Genomic DNA, 18,865 nt, shown 5'->3' on the forward strand with positions numbered 1-18,865 from the left:
GGACCTATATTAAAAGTAAATTAAAAGTCTAAAATCTGTGTGTATTCTATGTATTTTTACTCATTGTTATTATCTACTATGTACAAAAAGTTCAAATGCACATTGTATTGTTAATCTCCATTGGCAGTCCCATTCCCAAGATTGGTTCAAATCTCAAAATATTTAGGCCTCATTAGCCTAAATATGGACGACTGTTGCTTAGCAAAACACACATAAACCATATGTATTATTAATATGACTGTAGCTTATATGAGTAAAAGTTATCTTAAACATTTATCTGTTACTTTGACTTTATAAAACAAGAGGCCTTATAATATAACTGTGAAGACAAGCAAAATTATCCCAACTCATGTTTAACTGTATCTCATCCTTCAACATCAAAAGAGTTTATTTTCATGTCATAAAGAGACATCTGTTGATTTCATCCACAGCGCTCTCAGTCCCTGGTGATTTACGAAAGGTTCACTGCTACACTGATGAAACAAAGCTTTATCTCAGAATAAAACCATAGCACCTCTCCAAACCTCTCAAATCTCAATTTTACAGATATTAAAAAATGCAAAATGTCAGAAACTTGGGTATTACCTTCGACAGCTACTTCAGTTTTGAGAAACACACAAACTAATAATCCCGTCATGAAACTACCGCCTCAGAAATACTGCTAGCATACAATCCCTGCTCACTTTTAATGACACATAAACTATTATTATGCTGTTACTCTCACAAGTGGACGACTGTAATGTTGTTTTAACAGGTTTAAATCAGAAATCAGTTAAGAGACTCCAAATTGTGCAAGATTCAGCAGCAAAACTTGTAATATAACTAAGAAAAGAGAATAAATTGCTTCTGTTTAAATGAGCATACACTGGCAGCCCAATTCTCTTAGTATTGATTTTGATAAAAATAATAATAATAATACATTTTATTTGATGGCGCCTTTCAAGTCACCCAAGGTCACCTTACAGGGAATAAAAGCATACAATAAAACATCAACAACATTAATAAAACCAGACATCAACCTAAAACAAGTGAAGTGCACAGTGTCAGAGTGAATATGCCAGTTTGAACAGGTGGGTTTTGAGTTTGGATTTGAATGTTATGATGGAGTTTGACTGTCTTATGTGTGGGGGGAGGAAGTTCTATAGTCTGGGTGTCGGTGAAGGTTGAAGGGTTTTTTTATGCTTTACCCATTGTGTTTTGTTTATTTATTGTTTTTTTTTAGTCAATATTTTAAGTTGTTCCTCTTTTATTCTGTATGTGTGGTCTGTTTAATTCTATATTGTATTGCATGTTGTGTGTTATTATTATAACAAGATAAGCTTTGTTTTTTCTTCTAGACATTACATAACATAATTGCTTAGCGTTTCATAAATTCTTCTCTACCCTGTCACAAATATGTCCCATAACTAGTTAAACTGACAGCCCTGTTGGTTGTTTCCTCATTCATCTTTAATTTCTCTCTACATTTCTCCCCAGACATCCAAACCCCTCCTGCAGGAGGAGGCCTGCCCCACATCCTGAAAACCACCGCCCTGATCCATGATTGGACATGATCTAATGGTGTAATACAGACATACCTACAGTGTGTGATAGTGAAAAGCTATCAGTCAGTTGCTCGAGTACAAAAAGCAGGACAACTTAAGGCGCCTGCTCAACATGACCTTAAACCTCCCATTGATCATCGATAATACAGTACACATACTACACAAAAAGTTACAGTTGCTTCTCTTTACAAAAGTAAGTATATTCATCTTTCAGTCAGGTTCCACTAAAAAGATTTTTTTATGACCAGAAGAGATGAATATCCTCGTTTCAGCTGCACCGACTATGATCTGTGAAATCAACAAAAGCACAACACAAGCCTCTTAATTTAAAAAAAATATTTATTTAAAATCTGTCTTAGAATATCTTTTAGGAACAGTTATAAAATGTAGGCTGAATTACAGGCTGTATTTCAAGTTAATGTATTTAACAGAAACTCCAACTTTCTGATACATCAAAACTTCTTTCAATAAAAACCTTTTACTCTGTTTTACACAAATAAAATGCATCTGTAAATGCATAAATACCAAGTTAAAGTTTGTCCTTTCTGGAAGTATAATCTAAACTCAAAGCTAATCCCTTTTTGCCCTTTAAATTGAGTTTCTATTAAATTAAGCCATTGATTTTCTGTATTGTAGAAGGATAGTAATCCAGCGGCAGCCTCACAGAGTATGTTCACTTTACATCACCCCCTCAGTGATGTGGGAATCTGACGTACTGTTGACTCAGGTGAGATTGAAAAGCAGACACCAGACTCAACACCAGACATCTGAGGCTGCACAACCTCAGATATAGAATATACATTCAGGATATACAGTAAGCTTTAATTTACCAGCATGTTAAATAACTTCCATCAAAAAGCTGTCATTTCATGTTCCAGTTGTTGGCAGGATGTCTCCAAAACCTGTGTGTGTGTGTGTGTGAGTGATAGGTTAGGCCGATAATGAACCAGTGACTGGTTTCTTGGTGTGGATCCAGGAAAAAAGTAAATGTTATCATTGTGATATGCAGATGTTTGTGATAATTGTGAGGTGACGTGCTAAAACCCTCCCTGAGTTCAGGAATGTATTGTTGCATGCACTCTGAGCGTGTTCCAATTTAAGGTGTTTCCTGGTTCTAATTCTGGATGTCTTCCTTGAAGTTACTCAACGAACATCCTCCCCAGAAACTCCCTCAGACGACTGCGTTCAACTACTTAACGTTTAAACAACTTGCTATTTGCCTGTGGTTTTGGCCACTGTTGCATGGGACAGTACAGGAAACAGATTTATATGTCATATTTAACTGATGAAAGTGAAGTAGTTAGTGCTAGTTAGTGAAGCAGGTGTGAACCTCCCATCATCTCTGCTAATGGGTGGAAAACCTACTGCAGAATCAAGCAGCCATTCACAGTTTAACCCTTTTTAAATGCATCATTTAAGGTGCTTTCAGACAGCAAGCTGCTGTTTAGGTTGTGTTTTTTAACTTCTATTAACCACCTGTTACACTACAGGATGCAGCCTGTGACCAACCTTTACCTAGCCTAATTTATAGCTTTAACTGGAGGTGATATGAGACGTTAGATGTTAAAATTGTTTCAATAACTTAACTGAGCCAGTGTTTGAACAGGTATTTTTCCAAGGCTATTACTCCAGGATAAACTTTATGTAGACTGGAGGAGCTTGGGATGAAACCGTCCACCTTCTGATTGGAGGGCAACCCACTCTACCGCTGAGTGACAGCCACTCCCTGTTTGCCAATGAGTTAGCCACACAGATTTCCCACTTCCCCCTCTAGAATCCTGTGCAGAGTGAATAATGTAACACAGTTTGGTGGTTTGAGCCAACCAAAGTCTCCAATGTAGCTGTGACAGGACTCGTGCCTCACTCGTGGAAGGTGATGGCATTAAGGAAAGAAAGTGCAGCTGCTCCACTCATGTATGTGTACAGCTACAGTATTTGCTACTGCTGCCATATAACTCTGAATCATTGCTGTTGTAACTGTTTTACCCATTGGATTGGTCCATCAAAAAACAAACAAAACAAAACAAAAAAACTTCAATGTGTTCGACAGAGAGGAGATAATAAAGGAGAAATATTGTGGGTTCCCTGTGTGAAAGGTAAAACAATCTGACATTTTCAAAAGCTTTAAGATATAATCTCGAAGATTTTCATTTAAATAAATGTCTGTTAAGTCACTATCTTTCGCCTAATGAGGTAACTCTCGTGGAGTTCCGTGGAAAAAAAACACAAGGCGCCTAGTTAGTAACGCGTTTTCCATCACCCAGCAGTGGTTGGTCTGCCAGAGAGGGTAGGCGGAGCTAAGCTGGTGTTTTTCCCCTTTTACCTGCAAGGGTTGCTAGTAAACAGTAATCTATTATGGCTGAACAAACAAAGAAATGATCAATGAGCGACCGTCAGTGAGGCAAATCAAGTTACAACCGTTATAACCATGAACTTCACACATATGCAGCATGCATCAGTGTTTGGATATCTGGGAAGTGTGCTCCCGTAAGTGTAGCAGGAGGATGCTTCCCAATTTAACCAGACGTCTACAGTTGTCTCCCTTTGTCTGGTGGTAACTCTTAATTTTCCTCGCTGCCGGTCGCTTTCCTTTTTAGACTGTTTGCCTTCATCTGAACAGTAATCTACTATGGCTGAACAAACAAAGAAAAGATCGATGACTACAGATACAACTTCAAAAATAAGTGAAAATTCAAAGAAAAAGAAACAAATTTGACGCTCAGATGGAGGCAAACTGTCAGCGAGGACAATCAAGAGTTACAACGGTAACACAGGGAGTCAACCGTAGCCGTCACACATTAGACACTGTCTGGGTATCTGAGAAGTGTGCTTCCGCAATTACCATTTATCGCCATAGGTGCCGCCAAAGAGAACAAAATGGAAATCTTTGAGATTATCAAATTAATTTCTGAGTTTCGACATTCCTTTTCATGTTTTTTCTGGTGGAAAGGCTGCATCCAGTGAATGAGAAAATCAGCGAATTCTTTGTAATCAATCACCATAAATCTAATTCTCATTTTACAGCAGCAGTTCTAAAAAAAACATTAATGTGTCATCACCACAGTGTGATGAGACAAAATACTTAAACTTTTATGGTTTAACAACTGCAGGCAAAACCCAAAACTTCAGAGAGTAAAACCTCTTGAAATGTAGTGGTTCAACCAAGAAGTGAGAAGACTGCTCTGGATGGCAAACAAGAAGATAGATAGACATCTAGTCAATTTGATCTGCTTTCCCTCTGTGCAGTTTTCAGATTTGAAACTGATTCTGTTTCATTTCATGTAAACTTACTCTAGAGACCCTAACAGATTGTGTAAAGTATTTCAGTATTAAATTGGCACAAAGCATCTTCAGGTTCTTTAGCTCCACCCACTCGTGTTTAACTCGACAAATAACAAGTGTCTGCCTCCAAAGACAATCTCCCAATGAGAAAACTGCAGTGGCTTCCCTTTTGAATAACAACACAAATAGTAACACATGTGCTTTCTACTGGTTTCAGTAGAACTCGCCTATAACAATAAAGCTAATTCAAATAAACTAGAACTTGACCTATCAGTGCTTCTTCACACAGCAGACACATTTAGTAGTAGTCTCTTGACTTGTTCCTGTAACAGTTTTCCTGTGTGTGTGTGTGTGTGTGTGTGTGTGTGTGTGTGTGTGTGTGCGTGTGTGTGTGCGTGTGTGTGTGTGTGTCACCAGTGCAGGTGTAAGTGTGGGTGTTGGTGTAGTTGACAAAGTAATTCCTCTTCTGTTGGCTCCTGGATCTGCTCTCTGCACATGTAAGAGAGAAAAGAAGACAGAGTTAGAGATGGCTTCTTTCTGTTTTATGACGTACAACAAAACAGGAGAGGACCTACTTGAACATGAGCTGAACAGAGGTTTGATATCTGATCCTCTCCACATCTGTAACAGAGCAGCTGTGACTGCGATCCCACTTATAGATGAAGTTCTGCAAGAAAACAAGAAGAAAGTATGTTGTTGTTAGCGTGTTTAATGGTATTTTATGCTGGCCTACTTATATAATCGTTATCAGAGTGATATTTAAGTCATCAGATTTCTGGATCTTAAATGATCAGACAAACAAGCAGAGCTAACGTTATCAGCAGCTCTGCTCACAGCCCTTTCTGATGCCCCCTGTCTGTTGAAAAAACACAGATTTGTACATATAAAACTGCCTCATGCAGTGATTTTACCCTTTTTGATGATGTTTACATGATTTACATGATATTTACTTATATCAGGGATACTTAACACAGGAAAAGCGAGGCTGTGTTCAATTGCAGTCAACTGTTTTAAGTGTGTTTGTTGTCAGCCTAATCCTCAAGTAGGTTACCTACATGCATGAAGAAAATGTCTACAGTTGCTTTCAGTTTAATATATCAAGTGAACAATATATAAATTATTATATTATTAAGTCCTTTTCTTTAGTCATTTTATGAGTGAATGTATTAGCCTGTGTTGTCTGAGTGAACTGACCTCTAAGATGAGCGCCACAAACAAGTTGACCCACATGACGGAGGAGGTGAGCCACCAACACACAAAGTAGATCTTGGACCAGCTGTCAAAAATAAACATCTTCATCATCACCATCGTCGTCGTCATCATCATCATCATCATCATCAGCTGCTCTGCATGTAAAAAGTAGCTTTTCTTACTCTGTGGTGTATCTGCTGTATGCTTCCATGAAGGCCTGCCAGTTATTGACCACCATGACATCATACAGCAAAATGATGGATGCCTGAGTGAGAGAGAGAGAGAGAGAGAGAGAGAGAGAGAGAGAGAGAGAGAGAGAGAGAGATCTTTTATTCCTCTGTATGTTTTTTTAAAGCAGTCTTCAGCAGTCTAAAAAGATTTCATTTTACTGCTGGGACCTATTTGATAACAAACAAGGCCCTTAACACACCACTAAATTCTTGTAAACCATCACTGACAGTATCAAATTGAAACTATCATCAAAAAATGTAAAGAGGCAAATACGAACTTAACTATAATACAAAGTGTGGCACAAGGAGGAATAACATGAAACAGTCCCGGATCTCGTTACTCACACCAAAGTCATCAAAGTTATTGGGCCAGTACTCCAGCTGCTCATAGGTGCCACACGCCATGCTGAAGTTAGAGGTGATGTTCTCCATGGTGGTGTTGGAGAGCACACTGTGACACACACATACACAATTATTAGCACATACTCCATCAGGGGGGACTCAGTGGACCAGGAAAACAGGTCGGTGATCTGCTGTAACTCTATATAACAAATGTATCCTAATTATTTGGGTCTGTAACAAATGGTCCTGTTCATCTTGGATGAGTAGTCAAACACAACAACAAAGCAGGTTGTTAGCGCTACAGGAAAGGTGACTGTGGGTAAATGTACACTTTTCTTGGATGTGTGCTGTCTTAGACATCAGACACCTGCCACGACACTGACAAACATGTTTAAATATTTATAACTAATTTCACATTTAATTATGATCTCTTCTGATTCATCAGGCCACAAAATGCTGTAAATAAGCCACTTGAAATGCAAGGGCAACAACTAAATGTTATCTTTCATCACGGCAACGAGCAACATATAAAACATTCTGACTACTCTGTGTGGAGAGCATCGGTGTATGTAGGTTAAAGAGACAAAAGATCAGTGTTTGTATAATGATTGAAAAAATATTGAGGAAGGGTGTATAGTTATATTTCACTGCAATGGAATGTGGTAAATTTATAAAAGCTGTAAAAACATAAAAAGTCAGAAGCCCATATTTGTATTAATTTCCATCCCTTCTCCTGTACTTTTTGCACTTTTAACAAGGAACCCCCCTGAAATTAAGTTTTTAGCTGTGTCACTTTTCTGCCATTGTACCTGTATAAGACATTTCCTGCTCATCACAGGTTTTGGACCTTATTTACTCTGCAACTTCATCTGGAGTTTCCTGCTTTCCTTGCCAATAAAAGGCGGGAAAGAGTTTCATGTTTCATGAGTCTTGTTGTGTTTCACTCCCTCTGTCATTTGTTCTTACTGCAGATTACTTCTCACCTTGTCTGCGGAGGAGGTTTAATGGCTCCTTCAAACAGCCAGATCCCAAACACAGCAAACACATAGTACACCACCTGCAGGTAGAGCATTAAAAACACATTAACCTCTGCATGTTAGGCTCCAACCTTTACATGTAAACTGCTCTGCACATCAATGGGGCCATGTGAAAACTTGTATCTCCACTACTTGTGATTTGGCTCTGTGAAAGCAGGAAGAGCAAATCATGTGTTTTTTCACCATATCCAAAGTAATGACCTCCATACGTCAATTGTGCATATGCATAAATTTGTGCATAAACTGTGCATATGAGCAAAGAACATTGGTGCTATTAAAGCCCCTGGAAACTCAGCTTGAAATAGCAAAAATGCATATGTGATATCAGTTGTGAGTGTGTCATAAAGCATCCACAAAAATCTGAGTGAAAATAAACGTTCAGAACCACTAGAAAATCTTCTTGAAAAACAGCTCGTTTTGCTGTGCAGACAATGTCTCAGGACTGTGTAGGCGTGGCAGCTCCCGTGTTGATTGACACCTGCCGGGGTCCGCCTGTCCGAGTTCTCATGGCAACTGTCAACACAAAAATGGCGCATGGGAAAGCAGTGTTTCCTCTAGGATTTTTTTCAGCAGCAGGGTAGAGGGTGTTGTACCACCCAGGTATGTGCGCATGTGCACTTCATTTCAAAACTATTGCTGTCAGGTGATTAAAAAAATGAATCTAATTAATTACAGGCTTTGTAATTAATTGATTTCAATAAATCTCATATATCAATGATTTCTGTGAGAATCACATAACATGTAGACGTACCCTCTTTCTAGATGGTTATTTCTTACTTCCACACTTTAATTGTACTTTCTTCTTCACCTCATTAAGTTTTAATTCACAAACTACTTTAATCTGATCACTTTGCTTCAGTCCCCCAACACACCTGCACCTGTGCTCTCTGCACCGCTGCTGCCCCCCCCCCCCCCCCCCACTTCTGTCTGTCTCTCTGTCTGCTGTGTTGACTGTCTACATCAGCAGTCTGTTTAATTAAGTGACAAAAGTTACATATTTTCTCTTTCGCAATTCAGTTCTCACAGCACGTCAGTCGCGTCTGCACCTAGGACGTTATTAATGACGTAGCGATCTAAACGGTCGATCGTTACCAAATGACATCTCCTTTTATAAGCTTTATAAAGCGCGACAATCAATGTGTTTACAGTAGGGACGTACGGAGTTAGACAGACAAAATCTCCTCATTACAGTATAATATTGTGCAGCTTGCTGGAGGGAGATCGCCAGGGAGCTGACAGTTTGATACTGAGCGCACAGCTGATATGGGCACGTGGATTGTTTACACTGCGTATTAGAACTGCATATGTATGCCGATGTCAGCGATGCGGAGCGGACCCTCTTTTGCCGTTAGAAGTAAGCTGGTTCCGCTGTTGTTTATGTGGTTGCCAAGACTTCACGAGATCACTGTTTCAGTGCTCTTCCTCAATGAGGAGAGGATGGACGATCGTTGATTTGCAGCGGAAATCTCCAAAGAGTCGTTCAATTACAACTTCTGAAGCAGAGGCTGCAACAATTCATTAAATGTATGTGGCGGAAACACTGCTGCTTCTCCAAGTCCGCCGCATTTTGAAAATAAAGAATGACACGTTGTCATCTCAGATGGTGGATGTGCACCCGGGAACAGCACACACAGGCATGATGGGGAAAAAAGGCGATCGTTAGGTAGGTAACTAGTGTTAGAGTTAGTACTACTAGTAACTAGAGTTAGCGCAGACTCAGAGAGAGGGATTGATCACGAGCCCAGAAGTGTTATTGCACCTGTGAGGGCGGGGCAACTGCTGTTGATTATTTCACGATTGGTTCGAGAAAATTTGACGACATGAATATCTTCACTGACCACGCCTAATTTAACCCCAGCGTCAGGGAAGTTAACAAAGTAAGAATGGCAAAAACTCCAGTTTGTATTAAAAGTCATTTCTAAAACTATTAACATGCTTACAAGTATGTACATAAGACTTTAAATTGCATAGTGAGAAGGATTTTGTGGATTTGGGTTTCCAGGGGCTTTAATTAAAACTGGTTCACTTCTCACTTGTTCACAGGTCAGATTCAAATTTAAAATTACCCTCAGCCACACATAATCCAACACACACATAAAGCTACCTGCATTTGTGGTGTATAATGATGATGAAAAAGTAATTTACTTGATGAAAACAACAGAGAAAAATGTCCTACATTTATTCACTCAGTCACTCGCTCATAATTTAAATATTTATTCTTATTAAAGATGACACTTATTGAAGAGTTTCATGTTTCCCTATGCAAAGTGCACATAGCTTGGCCTGGGCATAAAAATTAAGATCAGATTCATCAACATAGGAGGGTAAAAACAGACTTGGCTGTTTCATAAATCTCAAATAGGATTTCTAATTGTTGCTCTAATTGTTTTGTGCAGTAAAAAATAGAAGAGCAAAATAAGAAAACATTTATGCATGAAGGCATAATACTCTGAATCAATAAAGGTGCATGTTATTAGTCAGCCTATTTGAACACATGTAATAGAGTAAAAAAGAAGATAATGGCTTTGATTACAGTGTGTCCATGATTGGAGTCACTGACAAAAAAGTCACTATGATCTGTTATGTCATATTATTACTGCAAACAGGAAGTTTGCATCAGCTAGGTGACTGAAGTGTGTTGAAATAACTCACCACCAGTATCCCTGCAAAGGCTCGGAGGTTTTTCACCAGGTCCAACAGTGTGCTTGCGACCAAGGCCATGAGCTGCACAACCGAAGGTATGTATGAAAGGTAAAAGGGACATAAAGACTTAGCAATGTACTTGTGAGTAGGCTGCAGGCTGCAACGTGCTTAAATGCGGTGTTGTGTAAGACCAGGCGATGCTGAAATCTTGGCTAAACACATATTTGATTCATATGTTTCACATGTTTACTGGTTATTCCTGTGTCAGTTCCAACTTTGCTTTTATAACAGCATGTAAACCATTTGAACTTCCCTCTGTTTTTGCTTTAAACTTTATTTATAAGCCTATGGTACTACATGTCTGCTAGGCATGAAATAAAATGTTTCAAAAACATTTCAAAATTTCCAATTCGGCAGCTAAAGCAATCAGTTTGTATGTGAATGCTACTATTGCTCTTTTTTGGTGCCTATGTCAAAAGAGCTTCAAGTACACCCTGTATACTTAGCCTTAGTATTTTCAAAAAATGCTCTGATTTTCAAAACAATGGATGTCCGCCTGATGCTGACAGCAGTATGTGTATGATGTCTATGTGTACCTTGATATCTGGGATGATGCGCAGGAAGCGGAAGACAATCAGCATGTTGACCAAACGAACCATCTCCCACAGGGACATCACACCATGAGAGGACGGGTTCCTGTTTTAACACATAAAAAAAACCCACACTGAAGCTAGGTGTGAGACATTTTGGTCCTGATATTAAATAAAATATCCCTGTATGCAGCTAAGAAGGAGTTTTAATGTTTCAGAAGTAACATCTTCATTCCTGAGTTGAAACAATACATGGCTGTACAGTTAAAGGTCATAGTGTTGATAGTTTGTAACAACTGTTAAAATAGTGTGTGTTATACTTCCCTTTAGCCTATTTTTGCTTTGTACATCTGAGAGTTAATACAGCACAAGCAAGGTTCAAGACAGGAGGGAACAAAGTCAGTAAGTGCCAAAAAAAACAGCTTCAAGTGCGATCGTTCACAGGTGACGACAGGCAGTGCACTTTACATGTGAAGTTTTCTGCATACAGCCAGATCATCCTAATACTCAGTTGAAACGATTGAATCAAAGTTACATATGAAATTTAAAAAAAGATTTACTTTAAAATTGATAAAGAAAACTTACCAGTGAGAATAAGGAAGCCTGTAGGTGACATATATAGTGATCTGTAGGGCCTGAAATAAAAACAAAGAGAAGAGATTAATGTTAAATGTGTTAGATACAGAAACAAATCAAATGTTTACAAGACATTTCACCTCTTTTACTTTTTTTTTTTTACATCTTCTTCTTTTAAGAAGATATATATGACCTGTAAGCTACGCTGTAGTTAATGATCATTTTTAATATTGATTAATCCGGCTATTATTTTCAGGATTCATCTTTTAGTCTATGAGAAGTAAAAGACTGAAACAATTAATCCATTATCAAAAAAGTTTGCTTTCTTTATATCTATCAACTAATGAATCAACTGAGCGTTGCAGCTCTTTTGTTGCCAAACTGATGCTTATTGCTCTATAAATTTAAACCGTACCTTAAATTCAAAACTGCTTACAACGAATTTGGTGAATCACTTGAAAGCATTATAAGATGTTACGTCAGTCACATAATATGACATAATGACAAAGGCCTTGTTGAGAAAGGTTCTTTAACAGGGCAATTAAAAATAGTTGTAATTGATGTCTCACATATAACTATAGCCTGGCACATAACTCTCCATTAAATCACACCACTGTGTTTTTTGTACTGAAATATATATGTAAATTTATATTGATTTGTCTACCTTTAGATAGAGTTAGTCTAGCTGTTTTTCCTGTTCAAGTTTAAGAATAATCATTTAACAACCAATTGACTGCCAAAACACTAAAAATCACATTTTAAAATGTTTTTTACCAAACCCCTTAATAATTAGGGAACACACTTGCATAGCTAAGAGTTGTCATTTAACGACAATGCCAAATTATTAAAATGCTGCTGTAGTTTGTCAAACAGCATATGAACTTCGAAATGTAGTTTATTCTAGAAATGGCGTCTAGATCCAGGCTAAATATTGGCGCCACAGCAGATCAGCATAGACGAAATATTATGGGACACACTTTAAAAATATCAGAGGCATATAATTGGGGTCATCTTTTCACATTTGACCAAACTGCAGAAGTTTTATGCTTAATATAAAAATAAGGCAGAGCAGAGTTACCAATAGCAGGATGGTGAGGAATCCGTCAAAGACGTTGTTCCTGTAGGACAGATAACCTCTCCAGCCGAAGGCAAAGATCTTCACACACATTTCAAACAGGTAGTAGAGGATGAAGCACAGGTTGATGATCTGACAGATGGACAATATAAAAGTTTGAGTTCATGAAGAAGCTTGCAATGTTCATTTTGCCCAACAGAAAATACTGGGTTAGAATTTTACATTTCTGAATAAAATCCTGGAAAATAAATCCTTTTGCCCAGGTTGAGGCACGCTGTCTTAAGTTAGTTCTTTTTTCCTGTCTGGACATTAAGATAACATCAAAAATGTCTTTTAGTCTCATGCAAAGGGTAAAGTTGACTTGACATTTTTGTGTAAAAGTAGAAAATTTTGACTGATGTGTCGCCACACACATACACAATACATTGTCACAGACAAAGTATTGGTCAACCTGTCTGTTGTAGAAGAGATGTTAGGGTGGTACTTTAATGACTGAGAGTCATCTTCTGTGGACTGGACAATAACACTCTCTCAAGCATTTTATGTGTTCACCTCCATGATGTAGTTGTCTCTCTCTGCGGTGGTCTTTTCAGAGTTCAGCACTAGGACAGTCTGAAACACACAGAGGTCATGTTGTTATATGTTAGACAGCTTGGTCACTGCGTGTGTATGAGTACATACATGTCTGCATATGCATGTGTGCGTGTGCAACTTACACATATGCACATGACGTTGGCCAGTGCCACTGCGTTGCCCAGTATAGTGAGATAGTAGTGACTAAAGATCACCTGGAGTCTCTGCAGGACTGGGGAGTTATACTGGGGCAATGGAGGGTGCTGGGAGAACACACACACACACACACAGTCAGTGACATGAAACAGATGTGATGTGTGAATATGATACTGAATTAAACAGCTTTACCTCCTTTATGCGATCTTTATCCAGCTCATCAAAAATCTTCCTGAACTGCTCTCGGTCCATGTATCCAACGTCTGCACACTGCTGCACTTCCTGTAGTCCACATGGAATAAAGGAAAACAGTGAAGGTGGAAAAACCAAAGGGGGCATCTTCAAGAGTATGTTTTAAATTGAAATATTCTTGTGATCTAAGGTCTAACCGTCTAAAAATATGTATTTATGGAAAGATTTTAGCGGTAGTAACTGCCTTTTTACCCTCTTGGGCAAAGAGGAAAACACTGACAACACCTAAACGATTGTCGATGTGGATTGTTGATGCAGTTGTTCTCCCAAACAGATAAAAAAAAAAAACAACAACCAGATGTATAAGATTCACTCCAGGCGTACCAGAGCTATTGACCTTTGACCTTTTTTCAGTATAAATTGACAATGCTTCATCATTTTATCTTTTTAGACATTAGTGTTCATAAATAGCATATGAATTCTTGACTTATTGACAAACCATTTTTTGAAAAATCACATTGACCTTTGACCTCTGACCACTAAATTCAAATTAGTTCATTATTGTGTCCAAATGGAAGTTTTTGCAAAATGTTAACAAATTCTCTCTAAGAGCTACTGAGATATTCAGGACAAAAGGACGGACAGAGCCATAAGACATAATGCCTCAGGCCACAGCTGTCGCTGATGCAGAAAAATGAATATCTGTACTTAGAGGACAAACCGTGTATGGATCCTTTCAGATAAGTGTCATTGCAAATTATGCAGGATATTCCTATATATACCTACAGTATATCTACTAGTTGCATGTTTTAAGTATATGACAGTTTTTAATGAACATGTTGTACAATAAAAGTAATCATATTTAGCATTTTAGTTTGTGACGCATGGCCTTTAGGAGGTTCTGTAACTGCGTGTGATTACAGCTGTTACCGTATTGATGGCCGCTCTGTAGTAGCTTTTCATCTGGACCCTTGACATCACCTCCAACACCGCATCAACACGCACTCGCTCACTGATGGAGATAACAACACAACAATCCCAACAAAATTTCACAGTCATCAGTTACACTTGTGCCATAATGATTTTAACTGCGTGTGTGTGCGTGTGTGTGTTTGTGTCCCACTCACTCAACAGCCTGTTGAGCTCCCCGACAGCTGAGGACTTGGAAAGCAGCACGGATCCCGAGACGTCTCCTGATGATGGACGTCTGAACTGACATCTGCACATGAACAGACAGTCCCTGAATGTAGACTGCTACTGAATATCTTTACAAGATAAACTGTCCAATAGTTTTTTAACTCTGTCTTTGCTTTACTACTGTTTTCATTTGTGCTTATTTGTTTCTGTCTTACAGTGAGATGAGAAGATCACATGTCAGTAAAGTTTGGTGCAACAGTCAGGGTGTTGTTAGCCTAGCGCAGCATAAAAACTAAAAACATGGTGATGCAGATAGCGTGGCTCTATCCTAACTAAAAGAATACTTCTACCAGCACCTCTGAAGCTTGCTAATGAACATACTAGTTTGAATTTGTATGTATGTATTCCATTTGGTAAACTTCTACTAAAAGCAGAATGTATAAACCCAGAGCCTACCTGGAAACCTACTTTTTACATGTCTATATGTGTATTTAAAAATGACTATGGATGTGCTCTCTGTAACATTAGCATCTGAATCATAACATAGTTTCCCAGCCTGATCTGTTTCCTGCTAACGAACCTAGTTAGTCATTTCAGGCCTTTCAGGGCTTTCACCTGCCCACAGTTTGTTCCTGCCACAGTCACCACCTGATCACATGTCTCCCTTCCCTCAGCCAGTCACTCACCACTGTGCTTTGCCTGACTTTTTTGTATACTTTGTGCTTATAGTTGTGCCAGTTATCCAACACGCTTGACTAGTTTTTGGACTTTTACCTTGTGGAAACTTTCAGCGCTGTTAAACTGATATACATACTGTGGTCTTTAAGTCCAATCCAGTTTTGACAGCTTCAACGCTGATTACCGACTTTGGCCTCAGCAAACCCCAGTGGTATCTTTTTTTGTCATATCACAGAGGTGCTTTATTCTATCAATAAAATGTTTTATGACTTTGTCAATCAATATCAACTTCTTATTACGTGATCTTTCTTTGTTTGTGTTTAAATTAGTGCTTTTTTAAATGATCACTGTATTGTAGTCACATGGGACCCAAGCCAAAAGAAAAAAAGTCTGCTGTGTTTGCTGTGGGTTCTTTTAAAAGGTAATACACACTATCAGGGTTTAGGGACACTTTGTCAGTCATTTGAGGAGGATATACACGTGGATGCAGCAGACACAATTTTTTTTTTTTTACACAATCTGGTTTTATACATGCAAACTTTCCTATTATAATAATAATTTGTTTTATTTCTCCAGGTGATATTAATTACATAACTAATAATGTTTTAAAAAGAAACATGCACATTTTAAAAATATGTCTCCAATGGTCTATAATTTCCATTTGCATTCAGAAAGTCCTGAAGCGATCAGTAATTTTTCCTGTTTGAGAACATGCTACTGTCAGAACAGATTATAATTCTGTTTGACTCTTTTAATACCCCAGCAGATGGCACTCATGACTTGTTCAACACACCTCCTCAGGGAACAGGGGTCCGTTTCCCAAAGCAGGTTTATTGAAAACTCTGAGTCTGTTAACCCTGAAATGAGGGAAACTCTGAGTTTCGTTCCGTCTCCTCCCTCTAGAATACAAAAAACCCTCATTCGACTTACTCATTTATTCAGCCCGTCTCACGCGTGTTTGAGCGGTTACAAATTTAAAAAAAAGAAATGTTGCATCTCTGTGCTGCTCTGACCCCTTTGCAAAAGTCTTTTATAATTATGATAAAAAAAATCAAAAGACAAATCTGTGTCAAAGACATAACTTTTAGATTTTTCCACCACTACTGCCGAGTGCACTCAAATAAGACGTTTAAGAAGTTATTGGATTTTTTTTTTTAAACTAACACAATTCAGTTTAATCAACATAAATGATAATGTATGTGAAGTCAGCATCATGGGATAAAGCTAATGCACATTAAAACAGACACTGAATGATATTTCATTAGTTTGATATTTAAAATATGATTGAAGTGAGGTTCAGCCATGAGCCTGTTTTGCCTGAGCCGCACCTTTGAATGATGTTCTGGTATTTTATTTGTAACTGCTTCCATGTACGTTTTTTTCTCCCGCTGGATTGCTCCTAAATTAATATCAATTTTAGCTTCCGGTCGTGATTAAGTATTAAATAAATAGACCAGTTCAAACTTGCAAATTTACTCGAGCAGCAGTTTCTTCCCACGCCGCTTCTCTCTCTTTTGCAGCTGCAGCCGTGTTACTTTATTTTTCTAAAAACATGCTCGTATTCGCTGAACGTGCGCATGAGGATTTCGAGCTCCACTGGTGTGACGTAGGAGGACCTCTTTTTGTGTACCGTTGCCATGGTGAATCATGGTATCAGGGCTCCATTAATGCTGGCTTTTGATAGTCAGCGTGCATGTACTTAACTCTGGCTGAACCTACTCAGAGTTGATTGAACTAACTCTGATCAGCTGTTCTTGAACTGAAAACTCAGAGTTACCTATCTCAGAGTAGATCAACTCAGAGTTCAGGGTTAGACTCAGAGTTTGTTGAACCTGCTTTGTGAAACGGACCCCAGGACACTCTCTGTCCGCACACAATCATATGCAGTTCTGTAATGCAATGTAAACATTCCTACTGTGTATCTCCGCATGTCCCTATTGTAAATGCATTGATTGTCGCTGTTTATGAAGCTCATAAAAGGTGCCGATGTCATTCGGTAACGATCGATCGTTTTGATCGCTACGTCATTAATAACGTCCCTCATGCACACGCGGGTCACGTGCTGTGAGAACTGAATTGCGAGAGAAAATATTTAATTTTTGTGACTTAATTAAACAGACTGCTGATGAAGACAGTCAACACAGCAGACAGAGAGACAGACAGAAAGAGGGGGCGGGGCCAGAACCTATGCAGAGAGCAGAGGTGCAGGTGTGTTGGGGGGACTGAAGCAAAGCAAAGTGATCAGATTAAAGTAGTTTTGGAAGTAAGAAATAAGCATCTAGAAAGAGGGTAATCCAGACTGAATAAGTCTACATGTGATGTGCTTCTCAAAGGAAATCATATGCGATGATTGCCATGTTATGCTTTCAACATGTTTTTTGAGCATGCAGTACCTTTGAGGTTATTCTGTAGAATATTCTGGACAGTATTTGTCATTGTTTTGGAATATTGCAGTAATAATAAACATGCATTTGCATAAAGGAAGCGTATTTGCCCATTCCCATGTTGATAAGAGTATTAAAACTATCTCTACAAATCTCTACATTTACAACAGGCAAAAAATGTGCGATTAATTTACGATTAATCATGAGTTAACTATGGACAACCATGCGATTAATCGCAATTGAATATTTTAATCAATTGAAAGCCCTAGTTATTACTACTACTTCCCCTTTTGATGACCATTTTCATGCAATGTAGCATTTTAGAGTTTTGGATGTGTCTGTCTGTATATCCTGGACAGCCAATTCTTTCTTTCTGAAAGCTAATTCTAAGTAAACACTTGATAATATTTGGGCGTAGGCTGTGGAATATAAAATGACTGTCACATGATTCCTCCTGTCTAGCTTCCACTGCCAACGCTCCTTTTTCCCATTGACACACCCGCTTTTCCAGCTGGACCAAAGAAGTTTAGGCGTCATGATTTGTTCACATGCTCGACTGCCACAAAATGACAGCATTTAAACAAAGCGCTCACTGGCCTTCAGTGGAAGACTAAGCTTATACTGGGTGGCTTCAGTTTATGTGTGTGGAGCTGTTACTGAGAGATAATTCGCAGTCTGATTAAATGGTCCTGAGCAGCGTAATGTAACACTCACCAGTAAATATCCCCTGAACTGGTTATAGATGATGGCTGTCAGTAAGTTCATCAGACAGTAGGTTCCTGCCAGGAAAGAAAACAAACTTAATATTGTTTAACAGCAACACAATAATCTGCTTGCACTTAGAGACACACAAACTATAATAATTAGTGCTCACCAATTACGCTGAAGGTGACAAAGAAAATGGAGTACAGTCTGTTGAGGGAGTAGGCCTGGATCATCACTGTGACAGGACAGAGGAAATGATGATCAGACAGAAACACACACAGTCATTTAACAAACATGTCTTGTTCATCGTGTCACTGATTGAGTACCGTCCGGGTTGTTGGCTGTGGTGAGCAGCACCAGCAGGGAGGTGAGAGACGTAGGCAGGTCCCTGAAATGTAACTCCCATTCCCCGTTCTTCTTTGGATCCTGAACAGAAACCAGTTCAGAGTTCAGATATATCTGCTGCTGTTCACTCCACTCAGAGTTTAAAGCCCCCCTCCAGTGAAATCAAGTGTTTAACCTTGTAAACA

The 18,865-nt window shown here is 38.7% G+C and overlaps 1 protein-coding gene across 1 annotated transcript in view; it reads right to left on the minus strand.

Annotated features, from left to right (window-relative positions):
* Positions 1-1,899: 1,899 nt before the first annotated feature.
* The window catches only part of tpcn2 (two pore segment channel 2), a 35,432-nt gene continuing 18,466 nt past the window's right edge, over positions 1,900-18,865 (minus strand). The window contains exons 8-25 of the mRNA XM_069657734.1: positions 18,662-18,761; positions 18,505-18,570; positions 18,345-18,409; positions 14,559-14,650; positions 14,362-14,443; positions 13,432-13,521; positions 13,227-13,346; positions 13,063-13,122; positions 12,514-12,642; positions 11,445-11,494; positions 10,866-10,965; positions 10,279-10,350; positions 7,573-7,646; positions 6,593-6,698; positions 6,200-6,282; positions 6,021-6,102; positions 5,402-5,493; positions 1,900-5,315 (exon numbers count right to left, since the gene is read on the minus strand). Of these exons, the coding sequence (XP_069513835.1) occupies positions 5,237-5,315; positions 5,402-5,493; positions 6,021-6,102; positions 6,200-6,282; positions 6,593-6,698; positions 7,573-7,646; positions 10,279-10,350; positions 10,866-10,965; positions 11,445-11,494; positions 12,514-12,642; positions 13,063-13,122; positions 13,227-13,346; positions 13,432-13,521; positions 14,362-14,443; positions 14,559-14,650; positions 18,345-18,409; positions 18,505-18,570; positions 18,662-18,761 (1,542 nt within the window). The 3' untranslated portion in view covers positions 1,900-5,236. The remainder of the gene's footprint in view (positions 5,316-5,401; positions 5,494-6,020; positions 6,103-6,199; positions 6,283-6,592; positions 6,699-7,572; positions 7,647-10,278; positions 10,351-10,865; positions 10,966-11,444; positions 11,495-12,513; positions 12,643-13,062; positions 13,123-13,226; positions 13,347-13,431; positions 13,522-14,361; positions 14,444-14,558; positions 14,651-18,344; positions 18,410-18,504; positions 18,571-18,661; positions 18,762-18,865) is intronic.

This window comes from Semicossyphus pulcher, unplaced genomic scaffold, assembly GCF_022749685.1.
Source record: "Semicossyphus pulcher isolate SPU_LCO1_2020_fin unplaced genomic scaffold, fSemPul1.0.p SCAF_1, whole genome shotgun sequence".
In the NCBI taxonomy this organism is placed as follows: Eukaryota; Metazoa; Chordata; class Actinopteri; order Labriformes; family Labridae; genus Semicossyphus; species Semicossyphus pulcher.